The sequence below is a fragment of the Scyliorhinus canicula genome, unplaced genomic scaffold (assembly GCF_902713615.1).
Source record: "Scyliorhinus canicula unplaced genomic scaffold, sScyCan1.1, whole genome shotgun sequence".
Classification (NCBI taxonomy): Eukaryota; Metazoa; Chordata; class Chondrichthyes; order Carcharhiniformes; family Scyliorhinidae; genus Scyliorhinus; species Scyliorhinus canicula.
Window position 1 is genome coordinate 14805 of NW_024055840.1, and position 19402 is coordinate 34206.

The window sequence follows — 19402 nt, forward strand, 5'->3', positions numbered from 1 at the left end:
GCCTAATTGGTTATTGTAGTATGGCGGGGCACGCATATTTCCGCTGTGTGTTATCGGAATGCAGATGTACCGTATTGTTGTGTTTTCGGAGGATTTAACTGAACTTTGGTTCAAAGTAGAACACAATTCAGAGAGCATTAAGTTAACTAAAAATAGTTGGGCTCTATTATTCATACACGGTAAATTGTGTTAAAACGGAAATCTGTACAGATAGATTCACATTCTCAGGAAGTTTCAAATATGATTAATCGATTTACACATTTAAACCTATGCTCCAAATGAATTTGGATTCAACACTGAAATTCATCCTTCTGTAGAGTTCATAATAAGCAGATCATTAGGTTTATAGTCGACTAAATGAGAATTAATCTCCACAGATTCAATATTTATAAATGCTCTTCATGACTCTTATTTGGGAATTACAGAGTGGATGTTGGAAGAGGATGTAGGATGATCCGTTATTGGAAAGAATAGATGCAAAGAAAGCCATAAATTAGCAGAATAGCCACGTACCGTTGACTGTTACCCGTGTGCCCTTTCCCCTTCCATTGCCAGCACGCATGACAACCACTTCACAATAATATATCCCAGAATCATTCTGTTTTGCGTCCATGACTATAAGTTGTTTGGATTTTGACACGTCATCATGTTTATCCAATACCCGCCCAATAAATTCTTCAGACGTGTTCATAACATTACAGTTTTCACAACCTGCTACTGCCTTGTACCAGGTGATTCCGTATTGTGTGACATTGCTAGACGTAGTAAACGTGCAGGAGATTTGAAACTCCTGTCCTTCGGTTATTTCGATATTTCCTGGACTTTGAGTTACTTTGACATCAGCAATAGCAACAGCTGTAAAACAGAGACACCAATTATCTTTGTCAGAGAAATCAACTCCGCATTTCAGATTACTTGTACTGACACCTTGCAAACAATTCAAATGCAACTAATTTCGAATTCCAACAACGACTACCCACTTACATCCCCTGAAAGTCCGTGACAAGATGACCATAGAGTTTCCTGCCATGAACCATTTTGGTGCGGACAGTTATTTTTTTCCCTTGGAGCCATTAAGCCTGAGGTGCAATGTCGGGGGATCAGCATCCTATCCAATTTCACTGATAAGTCGCACATGGAATTTCTCATTTCCTTGACGCCCACTGAGTCTGTCAAGGGACTGTTAATGTGCAAGGACTGCCGGTATCCACAGAAACGACCTGGCATTCCGTTACCAATTTAATGAGAAGTGGCGGAGAACATGCCAGGGACAGCACCAGACAGCCCTAAAGATCCGATACCAACCTGGTGTCGATACAACACATAAGAACAGAAGAACATAAGAACTAGGAGCAGGAGTAGGCCATCTGGCCCCTCGAGCCTGCTCCGCCATTCAATTAGATCATGGCTGATCTTTTGTGGACTCAGCTCCACTTTCCGGGCCGAACACCATAACCCTTAATCCCTTTATTCTTCAAAAAACTATCTATCTTTACCTTAAAAACATGTCATGAAGGAGCCTGAACTGCTTCACTGGGCAAGGAATTCCATAGATTCACAACCCTTTGGGTGAAGAAGTTCCTCCTAAACTCAGTCCTAAATCTACTTCCCCTTATTTTGAGGCTATGCCCCCTAGTTCTGCTGTCACCCGCCAGTGGAAACAACCTGCCTGCATCTATCCTATCTATTCCCTTCATAATTTTAAATGTTTCTATAAGATCCCCCCTCATCCTTCTAAATTCCAACGAGTACAGTCCCAGTCTACTCAACCTCTCCTCATAATCCAACCCCTTCAGCTCTGGGATTAACCTAGTGAATCTCCTCTGCACACCCTCCAGTGCCAGTACGTCCTTTCTCAAGTAAGGAGACCAAAAATGAACACAATACTCCAGGTGTGGCCGCACTAACACCTTATACAATTGCAACATAACCTCCCTAGTCTTAAACTCCATCCCTCTAGCAATGAAGGACAAAATTCCATTTGCCTTCTTAATCACCTGTTGCACTTGTAAACCAACCTTCTGTGACTCATGCACTAGCACACCCAAGTCTCTCTGAACAGCGGCATGCTTTAATATTTTATCGTTTAAATAATAATCCCGTTTGCTGTTATTCCTACCAAAATGGATAACCTCACATTTGTCAACATTGTATTCCATCTGCCAGACCCGAGCCCATTCACTTAACCTATCCAAATCCCTCTGCAGACTTCCAGTATCCTCTGCACTTTTCGCTTTACCACTCATCTTAGTGTCATCTGCAAACTTGGACACATTGCCCTTGGTCCCCAACTCCAAATCATCAATGTAAATTGTGAACAATTGTGGGCCCAACACGGATCCCTGAGGGACACCACTAGCTACTGATTGCCAACCAGAGAAACATCCATTTATCCCAACTCTTTGCTTTCTATTAATTAACCAACCCTCTATCCATGCTACTACTTTACCCTTAATGCCATGCATCTTTATCTTATGCAGCAACCTTTTGTGTGGCACCTTGTCAAAGGCTTTCTGGAAATCCAGATATACCACATCCATCGGCTCCCCGTTATCTACTGCACTGGTAATGTCCTCAAAAAATTCCACTAAATTAGTTAGGCATGACCTGCCTTTAACGAACCCATGCTGCGTCTGCCCAATGGGACAATTTCTATCCAGATGCCTCGCAATTTCTTCCTTGATGATAGATTCCAGCATCTTCCCTATTACCGAAGTTAAACTCACTGGCCTATAATTTCGTGCTTTCTGCCTACCTCCTTTTTTAAACAGTGGCGTCACGTTTGCTAATTTCCAATCCACCGGGACCACCCCAGAGTCTAGTGAATTTCGGTAAATTATCACTAGTGCATCTGCAATTTCCCTAGCCATCTCTGTTAGCACTCTGGGATGCATTCCATCAGGGCCAGGAGACTTGTCTACCTTTAGCCCCATTAGCTTTCCCATCACTCCCTCCTTAGTGATAACAATCCTCTCAAGGTCCTCACCTGTCATAGCCTCATTTCTATCAGTCGCTGGCATGTTATTTGTGTCTTCCACTGTGAAGACCGACCCAAAATACCTGTTCAGTTCCTCAGCCCTTTCCTCATTTCCCATTATTAAAACTCCCTTCTCATCCTCTAAAGGACCAATATTTACCTTAGCCACTCTTTTTTGTCTTATATATTTGTAAAAACTTTTACTGTCTGTTTTTATATTCTGAGCAAGTTTACTCTCATACTCTATCTTACTCTTCTTTATAGCTTTTTTAGTAGCTTTCTGTTGCCCCCTAAAGATTTCCCAGTCCTCTAATCTCCCAGCACTCTTTGCCACTTTATATGCTTTTCCCTTCAATTTGATACTCTCCCTTATTTCCTTAGATATCCACGGTCGATTTTCCCTCTTTCTTCCGTCCTTCCTTTTTGTTGGTATAAACCTTTGCTGAGCACTGTGGAAAATCGCTTGGAAGGTTCTCCACTGTTCCTCAACTGTTCCACCATAAAGTCTTAGCTCCCAGTCTACCTTAGCTAGTTCTTCTCTCATCCCCTTGTAATCTCCTTTGTGTAAACACAAAACACTAGTATTTAATTTTACTTTCTCACCCTCCATCTGTATTTTAAATTCCACCATATTGTGATCGCTCCTTCCGAGAGGATCCCTAACTATGAGATCATGAATCAATCCTGTCTCATTACACAGGAAAAGATCTAGGACCGCTTGTTCCCTCGTAGGTTCCATTACATACTGTTCTAGGAAACTATCGCGGATACATTCTATAAACTCCTCCTCACGGTTGCCTTGACAGACCTGGTTAAACCAATCGACATGTAGATTCAAATCCCCCATGATAACTGCTGTACCATTTCTACATGCATCAGTTATTTCTTTGTTTATTGCCTGCCCCACCATATCGTTACTATTTGGAAAGCCAAATGAAAGCCAAATAGAAAAAGCAAAGTGTTAATAATAATTAGCAACCCAAAACCAACAGATCACATAACACCTCTGCAGTCCTGCCAAACCCATTCCTGTTTGTTGGTACTTAAACAATTAAATGTAGGAGGAAGCTCCATAAGTGTCCACCATCTCCAACAACGAAGAATCCAGCACGTGAGTGTGATGGATGGATTTCTAGCCATCTTCAACGCGATAAGCTGAGTGATGTTGATGCAATCGCATATACTACTTCAGCTATCAGGGCTCATTCCACCTATTATCAGGGAACTGCTGAAAATCTTGAATGGGCAAAGGGTGTGGGATCTGATAACATTCAGGCTACAGTTCTGGTGAGGCTCCATAACTGACCACATCGCAAGGAGAACAGAATTAGGAAGAGAAGGAGGCCTTTCGAAATCACGAATCACCTCTGCCATAAGATTATATTATGGCTGATCTGATGGTAGATTCAGCTGCACTTTGCCGTCTGTCCGTCGTTGCCCTTGATCCACTTGCTGATCACAAATACGTTTAAATGATCCTTAAACATAATCAAAATCTAAAACTCGACTGTTCTCTGGCCAAAACTGTTCCACAGATAATCGAACTTCTGACGGAGAAATAAATGTTCTCCTTAATCCAGTCTTAAATTGGAGTCCCATAGATTTTAAACTGCCTATTAGTTCTACACTTCCCAACAAATGGAAATATCCTCAGTACCCATCCTGTTTCAGGAAGATCATTCTTCCAAACTCCAATGGTTATTGGTCCAACTTGCTCCCCGTTTTGTTCAGATGCTCTTAGCCAACCTGTGGTCGTACAGCTAGGAAATGGTTGCATACCCGATGCTCCGGAAATTGTTCACGTAAAATCTATCCAATGACAGCAGGACAATTATAATCCAGTGAACTATGGCCACAGATATCGCCGCAATTATCAATAAATGGGTAGAAGGTACATCTTTTGGCAATGATATAAAGGAGATGGTGATTAGCCATTAGCTGCTAACGGATTTTCAGTTTGCGTTTTACCAGGATCAGTTGTCCACAGGCATCACTGCAGCCTTGGTCTAAACAGTGATAAATCGCAGGCGGGAACTGAGAGAGATTGCTCTTGAACAGAAAGCCTGTAAAATTGAAGTAAACTGAAACCCCGGGGAAACTCGTCATTGGCTGGAGTAATATCTACCTCAAAGAAACATGGTTGCTGTTGTTTGAGTTCAATTTTCCTCCAAGGACATCATTGCATGTGTTCCCCGACACAGAGCCTTGGGCCCAACCTTCATTCGCTTCATGAGTGGCCTTCTCTATACCATAAGTTCAGATACATGTGGATTCTTGTACTTTAATCTCTTCTCCTCCTAACGTAGGTATAAAGCTGTCCCTGCCAGCTTGAAGCAATGCCTGGCTAATATTCTGACTTGGGCTAAAAACCAGATTCAAAAAGAGATACTCTAAAAATCTCCCCTTAGCATTCAACTGTATTACCATTGGTTAATCTCCAACCAAAAATATGCTGGGTGTTACTCTTGGCTAGAAATCTAACTGCATCACCCAAATAAACGGCACTATGGATGTGCCACCGATTCGGGAACTTCAGAAATTCAAGAAGGTGGTTCAGCACAACCTTCTCAAGGACAGTCGCTGTGCATTCAGTTCTCCTGTAGCCAGTGAGCAATCCACCCATAAACATTTACAGCCTGCACAACCGACGCACAGTGGCAGCAGTCTGCACCGTCTGCTCGAGACACAATAGGTGCTCAGAAATGCTTCTTAGGCAGCGCCATCTAAATCCACGATAACGATCTTCTAAAAGGACAAGGGCGGCAGACACATGGAACACCATCATCTAGATGTTCCCGTCCAAGTCACTCCCCATTCTGAATTGGAAACATATCACCGTTCCTTCACTGTCGCTGGATGGAAATCCTGGAAATCCCTCCCTAACGGCACTCTGGTTGTGCCCACACATATGAACTATAGTAGATTAAGAAGGTAGCTCATGATCACTTTCTCAAATGCTAATATGGATGGCAGTAAATGTTGGCATTCCCAGCAACAATGACGTTCAATGAATTCATAAAACAATGCTGTGTCTACAAGATAGTGTCAAAGGCTTGGAATTCTACTCTGCGTATGTCACCCCCTGTCTCCCCAAATTTGTGTTAACAGCTGAACTTCCAAGTCAGAAGAGATATGGAACAATCCCAATTTCTTGAAATGAACGCGGTCAACTACACTCTAGCTGATGGAAACGATCTGGGACAACGTAGACTGCTATATCGACACCCTTATCCACCACCTTTACCATTCAACCCCTCCCATTTGTGCATAGGTATAGCATCTCTCCAAGCGTCAGTCAACTGCACTTTTCGAACCTGCGATCTCTACTGCCTCCAGAGAAAATAGCACCAGGTGCAAGGTAACAGCAGCACCAACATTTGCACCTCCCGGATACATTGCATCCTAACTTGGAATTATATATGTCCTTCCCATCATATCACTGCGTGGAAGTGTTGGAACCTCTTTCGAACAACACTATGGGATAGCTCTACCTGAAGGGCTGCAGTAATTCGACATGGTGGCTCTCAAGAACAATAGGGATACAATAAATGCTGGCCTTGCTCGTGAGGCCCACATTCCATTAACGCATATAAATGTTTTGCTTCAAGTAAATTAAAGACCTACCAGAAATCAGCAATACCCCGATGATAGTATCTGGGTACATGTTCCTACTTTGTCCTGTCCTGTGAATGCAATAATGAAGACGAGATTTGAAACTACACATTTAATTTGCATTTAGTCTCGCAGCTTTAATTAAAAGTTGTTCACATCTGACATTTTACCTTCTCGAAAAGGCAACCCTCAGTTCAATGTTTTTTTCTCAACTTTGGTTGTTCGTTTGTTTTAGATAGATGAAGGAGAAATTCCGTGGTATTCCCGCCCTGGACAGCCCAATGCCAGGGGAAATGCTGCAGAAAGCCGGGCGTAAACGTGGAACCACTTTGGAGGTAAAATCCAACGAACTATCGGGGCTCAATGCCCATGTCCTAATCATAATGTCTCCGTATTTAGCCGATAAACTGCCTTTCTTGTGATTCCCGCCACAGTTACAACGATGAAAGAGAGAACATGAACTTAACTTTACAGCTATATACTTCCGATGACACTATACTATCTGGTTGGTGACCTACAAGTTCAATGTAATGAGGCTTGATAATTTGAGTCTATACTTATTTGTTTTTAGAAGGATGAGAGGCGATCTTATTCATAATAAAAAGGACTCTGAGAGGATTTATTTTTTAGAGGAGAATGTTTTCACTGTTGGGAGTGACTAGTGAGGTGACAAATGCAAGAATAATGGGCCTACAGTTTAAGACGGCAATGAGGAGGTAGGTTTTCGCAGAGTGTTGTTGCTATATGAAATTCCCTTCCCAAAAATACAATGGCGGCTGGTCTTGAATTTATTCAAGGCCTAATTAGACAGGTTGTAGATAATTGAAGGAATCAAGGGTTCTGGAGGAGGAGGGGCAAGGGGTTGAGCCCGCAAGGTCAACCATGGTCTTGTTGAATGGGAAATTCGATTCGAAGTATGTTTCGACATGCAAGTCCTGTGCTCCCAGGCTTAATAAATTGGACGGACATTACATATAGGAGCGATAATTTCCATGCGATTCGGGTTTTTTGGAGTGTTTTTTGGCAGGTAGAAGTATTTCACTTCAATATTCACCAATCATTAGTTTCCGCTTGAGAACTGTGTTGTTCTGCTGTCAGAAACGAGGGTACAATTGGTGTTTATTTTCTATTATTTGCCGCTGATACTTTTTCAATTAAGTTGCGCTGAAATTACCACTCACCTAATCAAAGTAATGTACTGCGTAATAAAATAACAATATTTATCTATAGCGTAGAGATTAAATTCAATGTGAACGGCTATGAAAAGCAGGCAGTAATGCATCGGTCAAACAAAGCGTGCACTTTACAGTATCTTTTATGACCACAAAAGTTCCCATTGAGCTTTTCAAGTAAGTTTTGAAGTGCAGTCACTGTTGCAATGTAGAAAACTCAGCATTGGGACAATGGCCAGATTCAGACACATACTGCCAGGGCATCAGGAATAGCTCCTCCAGCTATTCTCCGGTAAGTTTCGCGGGATTCCTTAAGTCCGCCTGAAAGGGACCAGACGTAGCGGGTTACCTCTGATCCACAAAATAGCAGCTCTGACATGGCAGCTCACCCGCATTACTGCCGACGAGCAATTTGTTTGAATATTGCGACCAATTGAAACTATCACCGTCAGATTCACCGGCGAGAGCTTTCAAAACCACACTGTGGCGAATATTCATTTTTCTTGACGTCTGTAACCCGAATATCAGGCATGTGGTACTTCGCTATCCACCAGATCCAATTGCATCCTTTATTGTAGATTCTGGTCCGATTACTCGGAAGAGAGGGTTGGTGGGATGGCCTCGAAAGTGAACAAAGAATGATCAGCGAGTCGACTCATGTCTTATAAGGTCAGTTCAAGCAGGGGTCACAACGCTGGAAAGGGGGAACGGTTTCATGAGGGAATTCCAGCGTCAGGGACCAAGACAACAAAAACTATGACCTAATAATATGTTGAATGCGTGATGCTGATTAATGACAAGGCAATGATAGACTGGCCATATGGAGCTAAAGGGCACTTGGGCGGTGTTGGGCAATGGACTGATTTCGAAATAGGGAGACGAATTTCCTACTTGAGTCATTGCTGAATCGAGCGTCAATAGGATAATTGCTTAATACATATATTTTATTAATTTATGGGATGTGAGCGCCGCCGTCAAGACCAGGTATCATTGTCCACCGTTAATTGTTCTTGGAAGCGTGGAAGCATAAATCTTCCCATATAGTCATGAACATTTACCATTGACATATAGCACAAGTTCGTAATCTAATACATGAAAGCACTATTTACAGAAACATATCAATCAGGACAGTAGTTTAGTGATAAGCTGACTAGGCTAACATTCCAGAGAAAGAGGAGGCACTTGTACTCGAAACATTAACTCTGTCTCTCTCTCTCCACAGACGCTGCCTCTCCTGCTCCGTTTTTCCAGCACTTTCTCTTTCTATTTCATATTTCCAGCATCCGCAGCATTTTGATTTAGTTTTAATGCTCCGGGCACATAGGTTCAGCTTAAGTTATATCAATGAATGAGAAAAATCTGAGATATAAAGCTTGCCTAAGAAATGGGGACCGGGACACTCTTCAATTCTCATTAACATCCTTCTGTTTAACTTAAGTCCTTCAGCGAAGCAAATCTGACAGCCTTACCCGGACTAGCCTGTGTGTGAGTCGAGGTCCACAGTAATGTGGTCGACTCTGAAGTGACCCTCTGAGACGGTCCCACGAGCCTCTAAGTTCAAGGAAAATGCGGTGTTGGCAACAAATGCTGGCCTTGCTAGCGATGCCCACATGCCGTGAATCAATACATACCGTTCAACCTTCCTGTGTGTTCCTGTGTGTTAACTCTTCGTACGTTGGTAAGTGTTGCGATTGGTAAGTAAAATCATTATTCCTTTCACTTATTCAGTATTTGATATTACATTTCTAATCAGTTAAGGTAAAGTGTAAAAATGGCAGGAGATCCCAGACCCGTGTTTTGCTCCTCGTGCTGAATGTGGGAGTTCCACTGACTCCTTCCTGTGCGGGAAGTGTGTCCAGCTGGAGTTCCTGTTAGACCGCATGGCGGCCCTGGAGCTGCGGATAGACTGACTTTGGAGCTGAGGAGGGCGTGGATAGCACGTTCAGTGAGTTGGTCACACGGCAGATTAGGATTGGTGAGAGAGACAGGGAATGGGTGAACAAAACGGAGAGAAAGAGCAGGAAGCCAGTGCAGGTGTCCCCTGCTGTCATCTCCCTCCAAAGCAGGTATACAGTTTTGGATACTTTTGGGGAGATGACTCACCAGGGGAAGGCAGTAGTAGCCAGGCTCATGGCACCGTGGCTGGCTCTCCTGCACAGAAGGGCGGGAAAATGACTGGCAGAACAATAGTCATAGGGGATTCAATCGTAAGGGCGTTTAAGACGTTTCTTAGACGTTCGACAGGCGTTTCTGTGGTCGAACACGGGACTCCCGAATGCTATGTTGCCTCCCGGGTGCACGGGTCAGGAATGTCTCAGATCGGTTGCAGGACATACTGAAGGGGGAGGGTGAACAGCCAGTTGTCGTGGTGCATATAGGCACCAATGATATAGGAAAAAAACGGGATGAGGTCCGACAAGCAGAATTTAGGGAGTTAGGAGTTAAGTTAAAAAGTAGGGCCTCAAAGGTAGTAATCTCAGGATTGCTACCAGTGCCACGAGACAGTCAGAGTAGAAATTCAAGAATAGTCAGAATGAATACGTGGCTTGAGAGATGGTGCAGGAGGGAGGGGTTCAGATTTTTGGATATTGGAACCGGTTCTGGGGGCGGTGGGACCATTACATATCGGATGGTCTACACCTGGGCAGGACTGGAACCAATGTCCTAGGGGGTGCTTTTGCTAACACTGTTGGGGAGGTTTTAAACTCATGTGGCAGGGGGATGGAAACAGATTAGGACGTTAGAGATCAGTAAAGAGGCAGCAACTAAATCCAGTAAGATACTAGATAGTAAACTCAATGTGACTAAGGGGAAGAGTAGACAGGGAAGAGATGATGAACGCAAAGGGAAAGGTGGTCTGAGGTGCATTTGTTTTAATGCGAGTAGTATAGCAGGTAAGGCAGATGAATTTAGGGCTTGGATTAGTACCTGGGAATATGATGTTATTGGTATTACTGAGACTTGGTTGAGGGAAGGGCAAGACTGGCAACTAAATATCCCAGGGTATAGATGCTTCAGGAGGGATAGAGAGGGGGGTTAAAGGGGTGGAGGAGTTGCATTACTGGCCAGAGATGATAGCACAGCTGTGATTAAGGAGTGCACGATGGAGGATTCAAGCTCTGAGATAATATGGGTAGAGCTAAGAAATAGGAAGGGTTCAGTAACATTGTTGGGACTTTACTACAGGCCTCGCAAAAGCGAGTGTGAAGTAGAGGTACAAGTATTTAGACAGATTATAGAAAAATGGCGGAGCAATAGGTTGGTCGTGATGGGAGCTTTTAACTTCCCCAACATTGAATGTGACTCATGTAGTGTTGGAGGCGTAGATGGAGCAGAATTTGTAAGGAGAATCCAGGATAGTTTTTTTAGAGCAGTATGTATATAGTCCAACTCGGGAAGGGGCCATACTGGGCCTGGTATTGGGGAATGATCCCGGCCAGGTGGTTGACGTTTCAGTCGGTAATTACTTTGGGAATAGTGATCACAATTCCGTACGTTTTAGAATACTCACGGACAAAGACGAGAGTGATCCTGAAGGAAGAGTGCTAAATTGGGGAAAGGCCAAGTATAACAAACTTCGGCATGAGTTACGGAATGTGGATTGGGAGCAGCTGTTTAAGAGTAAATCCACATTTGAAATGTGGGACTCTTTTAAAGAAAAGTTGATTAGAGTGCAGGACAAACATGTCCCTGTGCAAAAGAGGGGTAGAAATGGCAAGATTGGGGAACCATGGATGACGGGTGGAATTGTGAGACTAGCTAAGATGAAAATGGAAGCATACATAAGATCTCAGCGACTTAAAACTGATGCAGCTTTGGTAGAATATCGGGAAAGTAGGACAAATCTCAAACGTGCAATAAAGAGCGCTAAAAGGGGTCATGAAATATCTTTGGCTAACAGGGTTAAGCAAAATCCCAAAGCCTTTTATTCGCAAGAGGGTAACCACCCAGAGACAAAATGGGATTGGGCCACCCAGAGACAAAATGGGAATTTATGCGTAAAGTCAGAGGAAATGGGTGAGATTCTTAATGAGTCCTTTGCATCAGTATTCACCAAGGAGATGGACATGACGGGTGTTGAGGCGAGGGATGGATGTTTAAATACTCTAGGTCGAGTCGGCATAAGGAAGGGAGAGGTTTTGGGTATTCTAAAAGGCATTAAGGTGGACAAGTCCCCAGGTCCGGGTGGGATTTATCCCAGGTTACTGAGGGAAGCGAGGGCCGAAATAGCTGGGGCCTTAACAGATATATTAGCAGCATCCTTGAGCACGGGTGAGGTCCCGGAGGACAGTAGAATTGCTAATGTTGTCCCTTTGTTTAAGAAGGGTAGCAGGGATTATCCACGGAATTATAGACCTGTGAGCTTGACGTCATTGGTAGGCAAACTGTTGGAGAAGATACTGAGGGAAAGGATCTATTCACATTTGGAAGAAAATAGACTCATCAGTAATAGGCAGCATAGTTTTGTGCAGGAAAGGTCATGTCTTACAAATCTAATAGAATTCTTTGAGAAATTGACAAAGTTAATTGATGAGGGAAGGGCTGTAGGTGTCATATACATGGACTTCAGTAAGGCGTTTGATGAAGTATCCCATGGCAGGTTGATGGAAAAAGTGAAGGCGTAGGGGTTCAGGGTGTACTAGCTAGACGGATAATGAACTGGTTGGGCAACAGGAGGCAGAGAGTAGTGGTGGAAGCGAGTGTCTCAAAATGGAGTAAGGTGACTAGTGGTGTTCCACAGGGATCCGAGCTCGGACCACTGTTGTTTGTGATATACATAAATGATCTGGACGAAGGTAAAGGTGGTCTGATTAGCAAGTTTGCAGATGATACTCAGATTGGTGGAGTTGCAGATAGCGAGAAGCACTGTCAGAGAATACAGCAAAATATAGATGGATTGGAGAGTTGGGCAGAGAAATGGCAGATGGAGTTCAAACCAGTCAAATACGAGGTGATGCATTTTGGAAGATCTAATTCAAGTGCGGACTATAAGGTCAATGGAAGAGTCCTGGGGAAAATTGATGTACAGAGAGAACTGGGAGTTCAGGTCCTTTGTACCATGAAGGTGGCAACGCAGATCGACAGAGTGGTCAAGAAGGCATACAGCATGCTTGCCTTCACCGGACGGGCATTGAGTACAAGAGTCGGCAGGTCATGTTACAGTTGTATAGGTCTTTGGTTGGGCCATATTTCGAATACTGCGTGCAGTTCTGGTCGCCAAATGACCAGAAGGATGTGGATGCTGTAAAAAGAGTGCAGAAGAGGCTCACCTGAAGTCGCCTGGTATGGAGGGTGCTAGCTACTAAGAAAGGTTGAGTAGATTAGGATTGTTTTCGTTGGAAAGACGGAGGTTGAGGGGGGACCTGATTGGGGTCTACAAAATTATGAGAGGTATGGACAGGGTGGATAGCAACAAGCTTTTTCCAAGAGTGGGGGGTGTCAATTACAAGGGGTCACGATTTCAAGGTGAGAGGGGGAAAGTTTAAGGGAGATGTGCGTGGAAAGTTTTTTACGCAGAGGTTGGTGGATGCCAGGAATGCTTTGCCAGCGATGGTGGTAGAGGCTGGCACGATAGCATCATTTTTAAGATCCATCTGGACAGATATATGAACAGGTGGGAAACAGAGGGAAGTAGATCCTTGGAAAAAAAGGCGATGGTTTAGATAAAGGATCTGGATCGGCGCAGGCTGGGAGGGCCGAAGGGCCTGTCCCTGGGTTGTAATTTTCTTTGTTCTTTATCTAATTCTCCATGATTTTTTCCTCGAATTAAACAATCACAACAGTTTAAAGAAATACCCAGATAAACATTGAACACGGCTTGAGCATTACTTAAAAACAGAACTATAAAAATCTACTTACTTGAACTTCGCAGCGAAATATGCAATAAAGCTCTGCACTTCCCGTTCGCCTCTGCAGCAACAAAACTATTTGTGGAACACATGCAGGAACATACTGATTTACGGCAATTAAAGAGGTGCGTCAGCACTTCCTTGCAAAGAGGATTAGGAACTGAAATTCACGATTTATGAAACCTACAGAAAATATGTCCATACTAAGGATTATTGACGATCAGAAAGTAGGAAACGAATCACAAAGTGCTGTTAAGATTATTCCAAGTAATTACTCTTATTTTGGGTATCTGTGCGATCTTCTGTTTCATTCCTGCCATTGCTCGGTGTATATGTACTTGAATATTAAGTAGCGTAATAATAATGATTGCTGCTCCTTAAAAAAATTCCTCTCTATATAGTTGTCAAAACATTGTTTCTAGTTTCCCCGCTTTGGTAACTCAAAAGATTTATATATACTCGTGGAATGATCAACGTAGATGGATACTTCCGCTGAAACTGCAGGTACCGTGAGAAGGAAAAACTGCGACTCTTCCTGTTTGTATTTCAGGAACAGTGTACAGTGGTAGTTTATGAAAATAGCTAAACTTAAGACCTCCACCTTTCCAAACATAGTAATGAGGAGCAGAAGTACGCCATTCGCCCCTCGAGCCTGCTCCGCCATTCGATAAGATCACGACTGACCTGTCTGTGGTCTCAACCCCACATTCTGTCGACCACTGACAACTTTTGACTTCCTCGTTAGTCACAGAATCATTGAATCATAGAATTAACAGGGCAGAAGGAGGCCATTCGGTCCATGGAGTCTGCACCGGCCCTTGGAAAGAGCACTTTACCTAAGTCCACAACCCCACCCTATCCCCGTAACCCATCAACCTCACCTAACCTTTTTGGACACTCAAGCAGCCATCTGAATCAGCCTTGAGGATATTCATTGACCTGCCTCCAATGCTCTTCAGGGAGATTCTGAGAAAGTTCCAAATACTCACTGCCCTCTGAGATAAAAAAAATAATCTCTTCTCCAGCTGGAATGCGAGACACCTTTCTTTAAACTATCGCCTATTTCCCTTCTCCTCCACAAGTGAAACTTCCTTTCCGTCTCCATTCTGTCAAGTCTCCCTTATAAGTTTCAATCAGGCCACCTCTCAATATTCTACATTCGAATAGATAGGGTTCATTATTAAATTCTTATATTCCAAGGTTAGCTGGGGTTACGGGGATAGGGTGAAGGTGTGGCCTTAAGTAGGTGCCTCTTTCCAAGTGTTGGTGCACACGCGATGGGCCGAATGGCTTCCTTCTGCTCTGCAAATTCTCCCAAAAAAATCCCGTGCACCAGCCCTCAGGCCAGCCCACGATTAGTGGAATAAGGGATATTTAAAAACCGGATTGGCGATTTCAATGGATTTCAATGACGGTCACTGGGTAGCACTAAAAAGGCGAAAACGCATGCACAGAAATTTTGTCAACATGGGTGGAGATTTGAATTATAACGTACCTGGTTTATACAGATAGTAACCATTATAAAAGGAGATGACGAACAAATTGTTGTAATCCCCCCCCCCCCCCCCGCCCCCCGCGTCCCTATCGACTATTCTTACAGATTTAAAGTCCCAATAAAGATGTCAATCAAGGTACCTGATCTGTATGTGGTGACATCCATAAACTGTGCTTACCGGCAGAATAGAATGCAGATTGCAGATTGAAGCATACAGGGGTGCAGTGTTGATCAGGTCAGTCCAGAAGAGGGTCGTTTGGGTGTCTGATAACAGTGGGCAAGAAGCTTTTTTGTGTCTGTTCGTGCGTGTCCTCAGACTTCTGTATCTCCTGCCCGATGGAAGAAGTTGGAAGAGTGCGTAAACCGGGTGGGAGGGGTCTTTGATTACTTTTCCCAGGCAGCGGGAGGTGCAGGTGTCTGCTGTGGACAGGTTGCGACGGTATGCAAATTGTAGTGGATCAAGGCGTACTGGGAGTGTGCAGGTGATGCGCTTCATGACCAACCTCTCGAAGCACTTCATTACGACTGAAGTCAGAGCCGCCAAACGGTAGTCATTGAGGCACGTTGCCAGGTTCTTCTTTGGCACTGTAAGATGGTGGTCTTGAAGAAGGTGGGACCTCGGAGTGGAGTAGACACAGATTAAAGATGTCCACGAACATATCTGTAAGCTGGTCCGCGCAGGCTCTGAGTGCACAACCAAGGATCCCGTCTGGGCCCATCGCCTTCAGAGGGTTCACTTTCAAGAATGCCGATCTGACTTCGGAAGCTGTGATGGTGGGTATGGGTGTGATGTGGGCTACTGGGGCAATCGACAGCAGAGTGTTGGTTTCCTACTGGAACCGAGCATAGAATGCATTGAATTCATCGGGGAGGGATGTGCTGCTGCCGGAGATACTGCTCGGCTTCGCTTTGTAGCACGTTACGCTGTTTAGGCCTTGCCACAAACGCTAAGAGTCTGTCTGCGACTCTAGCTTGGTTTGGTATTCTCTCTTGGCATCTCGGCTGGCTTTGCTGAGGGCGTACCAGGATTTCTTGTATAGGTCAGGGTCTTCTGATTTGAACGCCTCAGACCTGTCCTTCAGGAGGGAGTCAATCTTGCGACTCAGCCACGGTTTCCTGTTGGGGAATGTAAGTACTGCTTTCTTTGGCACACTGTCGTCCACACATTTGCTGATGAAGTCTGTGATGGTGGTGCAACACAAATTTAAGTTTGTCGCAGTGTTCATAAATATGGACCAGTCCACTGTCAATACCATTATTGTTCCCTTTTTCCATTCGTTTCCGTTAATAAGTCAAAAGATACATCATTGCATCAATAAATTGTCACCCGCTTCATTGAAATAATGTCTATTATTCAGTGTTGTACTATTTAAGTCAATAGCAGCACATTTTACAGTACAGATTAAATTGAATATGAGCAGCGGATGAAAGTAAGCGGTATAGTATTACTCAAAACAAATTGCTGCCTTTGCATTACTTGTGACAACTGGCAGTCCCAACTGAACCATGGCTTTGTGAAGCATATTCCTTGAAGTTTTATATTTAAAAAAAAACAACGCAGCCAAAGCACCGAAATTGTACAGCACAATAAACAAGGAAAAATGCTCAACATTCATGAATACAGAGGGAACAGGAGAATCGCAGTACACCTACGTTAGTACAAGTATCAGGCATAATAGATGCCTTTTTCGGCCCCACCAGGGAAGATATGGGAAACATGGCAATGCCATGAAAACATGCTAACATGGTGCACATCTTACAATGTGGCGACTGCTCGCAACCAGCACTGCGGTTCAGGATAAGATTTTCACTCCATGTTTGGGCTCTCACCAAGACACACACCTCCATTCACTTCAGCAACGCCCGAGGCATCAAGGACACACCACAACACCCTTCCTTCGGATACCAGACCTGTCTGTACCCTGCAGGAACCAGGCATGGCTCCTTAATACCCACCCATAAAAAAGAAACTCATTGGACATCAAACATTGTACATAGTAATCAAAGTACAAAGAAAATACGCGAAAAGCCCAGTTCTAAGAAGATATTACACATATATCACTCAGCGTAACCTCAATCTCAGGCCCAGTACTGAACTAACATGATTCCGCACTTTCATACAGAGAGAACAAGCAGCTGTATATATGGATAATGATTAACGCTGTCACCGTCTTGCAAGAAAATTAAAATAAGGATCCAACTAGCGGTCCCAATTCACCTGGTGTATGCCCATCATCCATTGTTGAAGAGACAAAGCTGCTCATTGAAACAATAAAACGTCCCAACCTTACGGGGGACAAGCAGATATAAAGGGAATTGGCTCAATACCAGGTCTCTGGCAACAGAAGCATCTACAAGTCAAGATATTCAAACACCTCCAAAGCAGAACACAGCCTCTCACGATGTCCCGAATAAATGTCCTGGGGAAGGTACATCCCAAGCTCTATGGAACAACACAATGCTAACTGCAGCGCCGCAATTGATCTTGCCCAGAACACTCTGACACATGAGTTAATACCGACACGACCTCAAGCGCACCCCAAAACATTCACCCCAACTGGTCCTGCACCTCACCAACCACACCCAAGAACTGCACCACCCCTTAGACACTGATATATATTATACTAGTCATTGTCGGGGAGACCCCAGCAAATTGAAGAAGATTAGTCAAGAAACGTAGCAATTTGGGGCCCCGGGGAGGAGGGGGGAAGGGGCATTTTCTCCCTCACGTATAAGAAAGGGACCCTCCATTCCATTGGCAACCAGACAAAACCACAATTTGTAACAGCACACCTCTCATCCAGATGAAGAAATTAAGTAAAAAAAGCCCTAATAGAACACACGAGCTGACCTAGAAAGATTACCACTGCCCAGCAGTGCCCACCACTTCAGGAACAGCACGCCATCAATAGACCCAGAAACACTGCCTCCACATGGATTCTCCAATCGCAACAAGGAGGACACTCAAGCCACTCAAGAAACCACGACATAAGACCACTCGGAGGACGGTGCCTAACTCCCTCATCATACTGATCCCCACAGGAAGGAAGAGCTCGTATAACATAGAGGCATGGCATACAGAGTTATGTTCAACAAATCAATTCAGGATTAACTGAGCCCACTTCAAAATGTGCTGCTACTCATTCTCTTCTATCCTAATACCTCCAGAGAAAAACACCACAAAAAGCAGCCAATCTCACGGAAGAAGCGGAAGGATCCCAGTCCTCCCCAGCATGGAAAATCAGGCCCGGCCATCGATGCAGATAGGTCAGATTTTGTGTTTTCATTCATTTGTGGGATGTGGGCAGCGCTGATTAGTTCAACATTTATTGACCACTGCTGGTTTCCTTTCAGAACGTGGTGGTGAGTTGTCTTCTTGAACCGCTGCTGTCCTTGAGGTGTAGGTAAGCCCGCTGTGCTGTTAGAGAAGGAGTTCCAGGGTGTTGTCCCAGCGACAGTGAAGTAACGGCAATATATTTCCGTTGGGCCATGGGTTCGGAAGGTGCTGTTTAAGGAACCTTAGTGTGTTACTGTAGTGCATCTCAGAGATGGTACACGTGGATGTCAGTGCTCGCCGGGAATGGAGGGTTTGAATGTTTGTGGAAGGGATATCAATCAAGTGGGCTGCTTTGTCCTGCTATCAAAGAAACATGTTTAAAGGAAGGCAGGATTGGCAGCTGAACGTTGGAGGATATGCCTCAGGAGAGATAAAGGGGATGTAAAGAGGGTGGGAGCGTAGCATCACTGGTTAAGGGGAATATTATAGCCGTTCTGCGAAGGACACCTCGGATGGCTCATACAATGAGGCAATCTGGGTAGAGGTCAGGAACAGGAAGAGGGCACTGACAATGTTGGGCGTTTATTACAGGCCCCCCAACTGCCAGCAAGAGATAGAGGAGTAGATAGGTAGAGACGTTTTGGATAGATGCAAAAGTAACAGAGTTGTTGTGATAGGGGATCTAAATTTCCCCTATATTGACTGGGGCTCACTTCGTGCAAGAGTTTGGATGGGACAGAGATGGGTGTATCTAGGAAGCCTTCTTGATGCAATATGTAGATAGTCCAACTAGGGAAGGGGCAGTACTGGATCTGGTATTGGGGAATGAGCCTGAAGAGGCGGTTGAGGTTTCAGTCGGGGAACACTTTGGGCGTATTTCTTTACGTTTTAGGGTAGTTTTGGACAGGGATGAGGATAACCATCGTGTTAAGCTGCTAAACTTGGGAAAGGCAAATTATGATAACATTAGTCAGGAATTGAAGAATTTGGATTCGGTGCGGCTGTTGGATAGTAAATCAA

At 44.2% G+C, this 19402-nt stretch overlaps 1 protein-coding gene across 1 annotated transcript; it reads right to left on the minus strand.

Annotated features, from left to right (window-relative positions):
- Positions 1–137: 137 nt before the first annotated feature.
- Positions 138–13695, minus strand: LOC119961181 (immunoglobulin superfamily member 11-like). The gene is made up of 3 exons (XM_038788646.1): positions 13621–13695; positions 6602–6660; positions 138–855 (listed from the first exon to the last, which is right to left on the minus strand). The coding sequence occupies exons 2-3, from the start codon at positions 6639–6641 to the stop codon at positions 494–496; spliced, it is 402 nt and encodes a 133-aa protein (XP_038644574.1). The 5' UTR covers positions 6642–6660; positions 13621–13695; the 3' UTR covers positions 138–493.
- Between the last annotated feature and the right edge of the window lie 5707 nt (positions 13696–19402).

What these genes read in the sequence shown, in the direction of transcription:
- LOC119961181 (XM_038788646.1), bottom strand. Translation starts at nt 6,641, where the DNA reads ATGTACCCAGATACTATCATCGGGGTATTGCTGATTTCTG. An exon ending in CGGGGTATTGCTGATTTCTG is followed by an intron (nt 856 to 6,601) that starts GTAGGTCTTTAA and finishes TCTGTTTTACAG; the next exon opens with CTGTTGCTATTGCTGATGTC.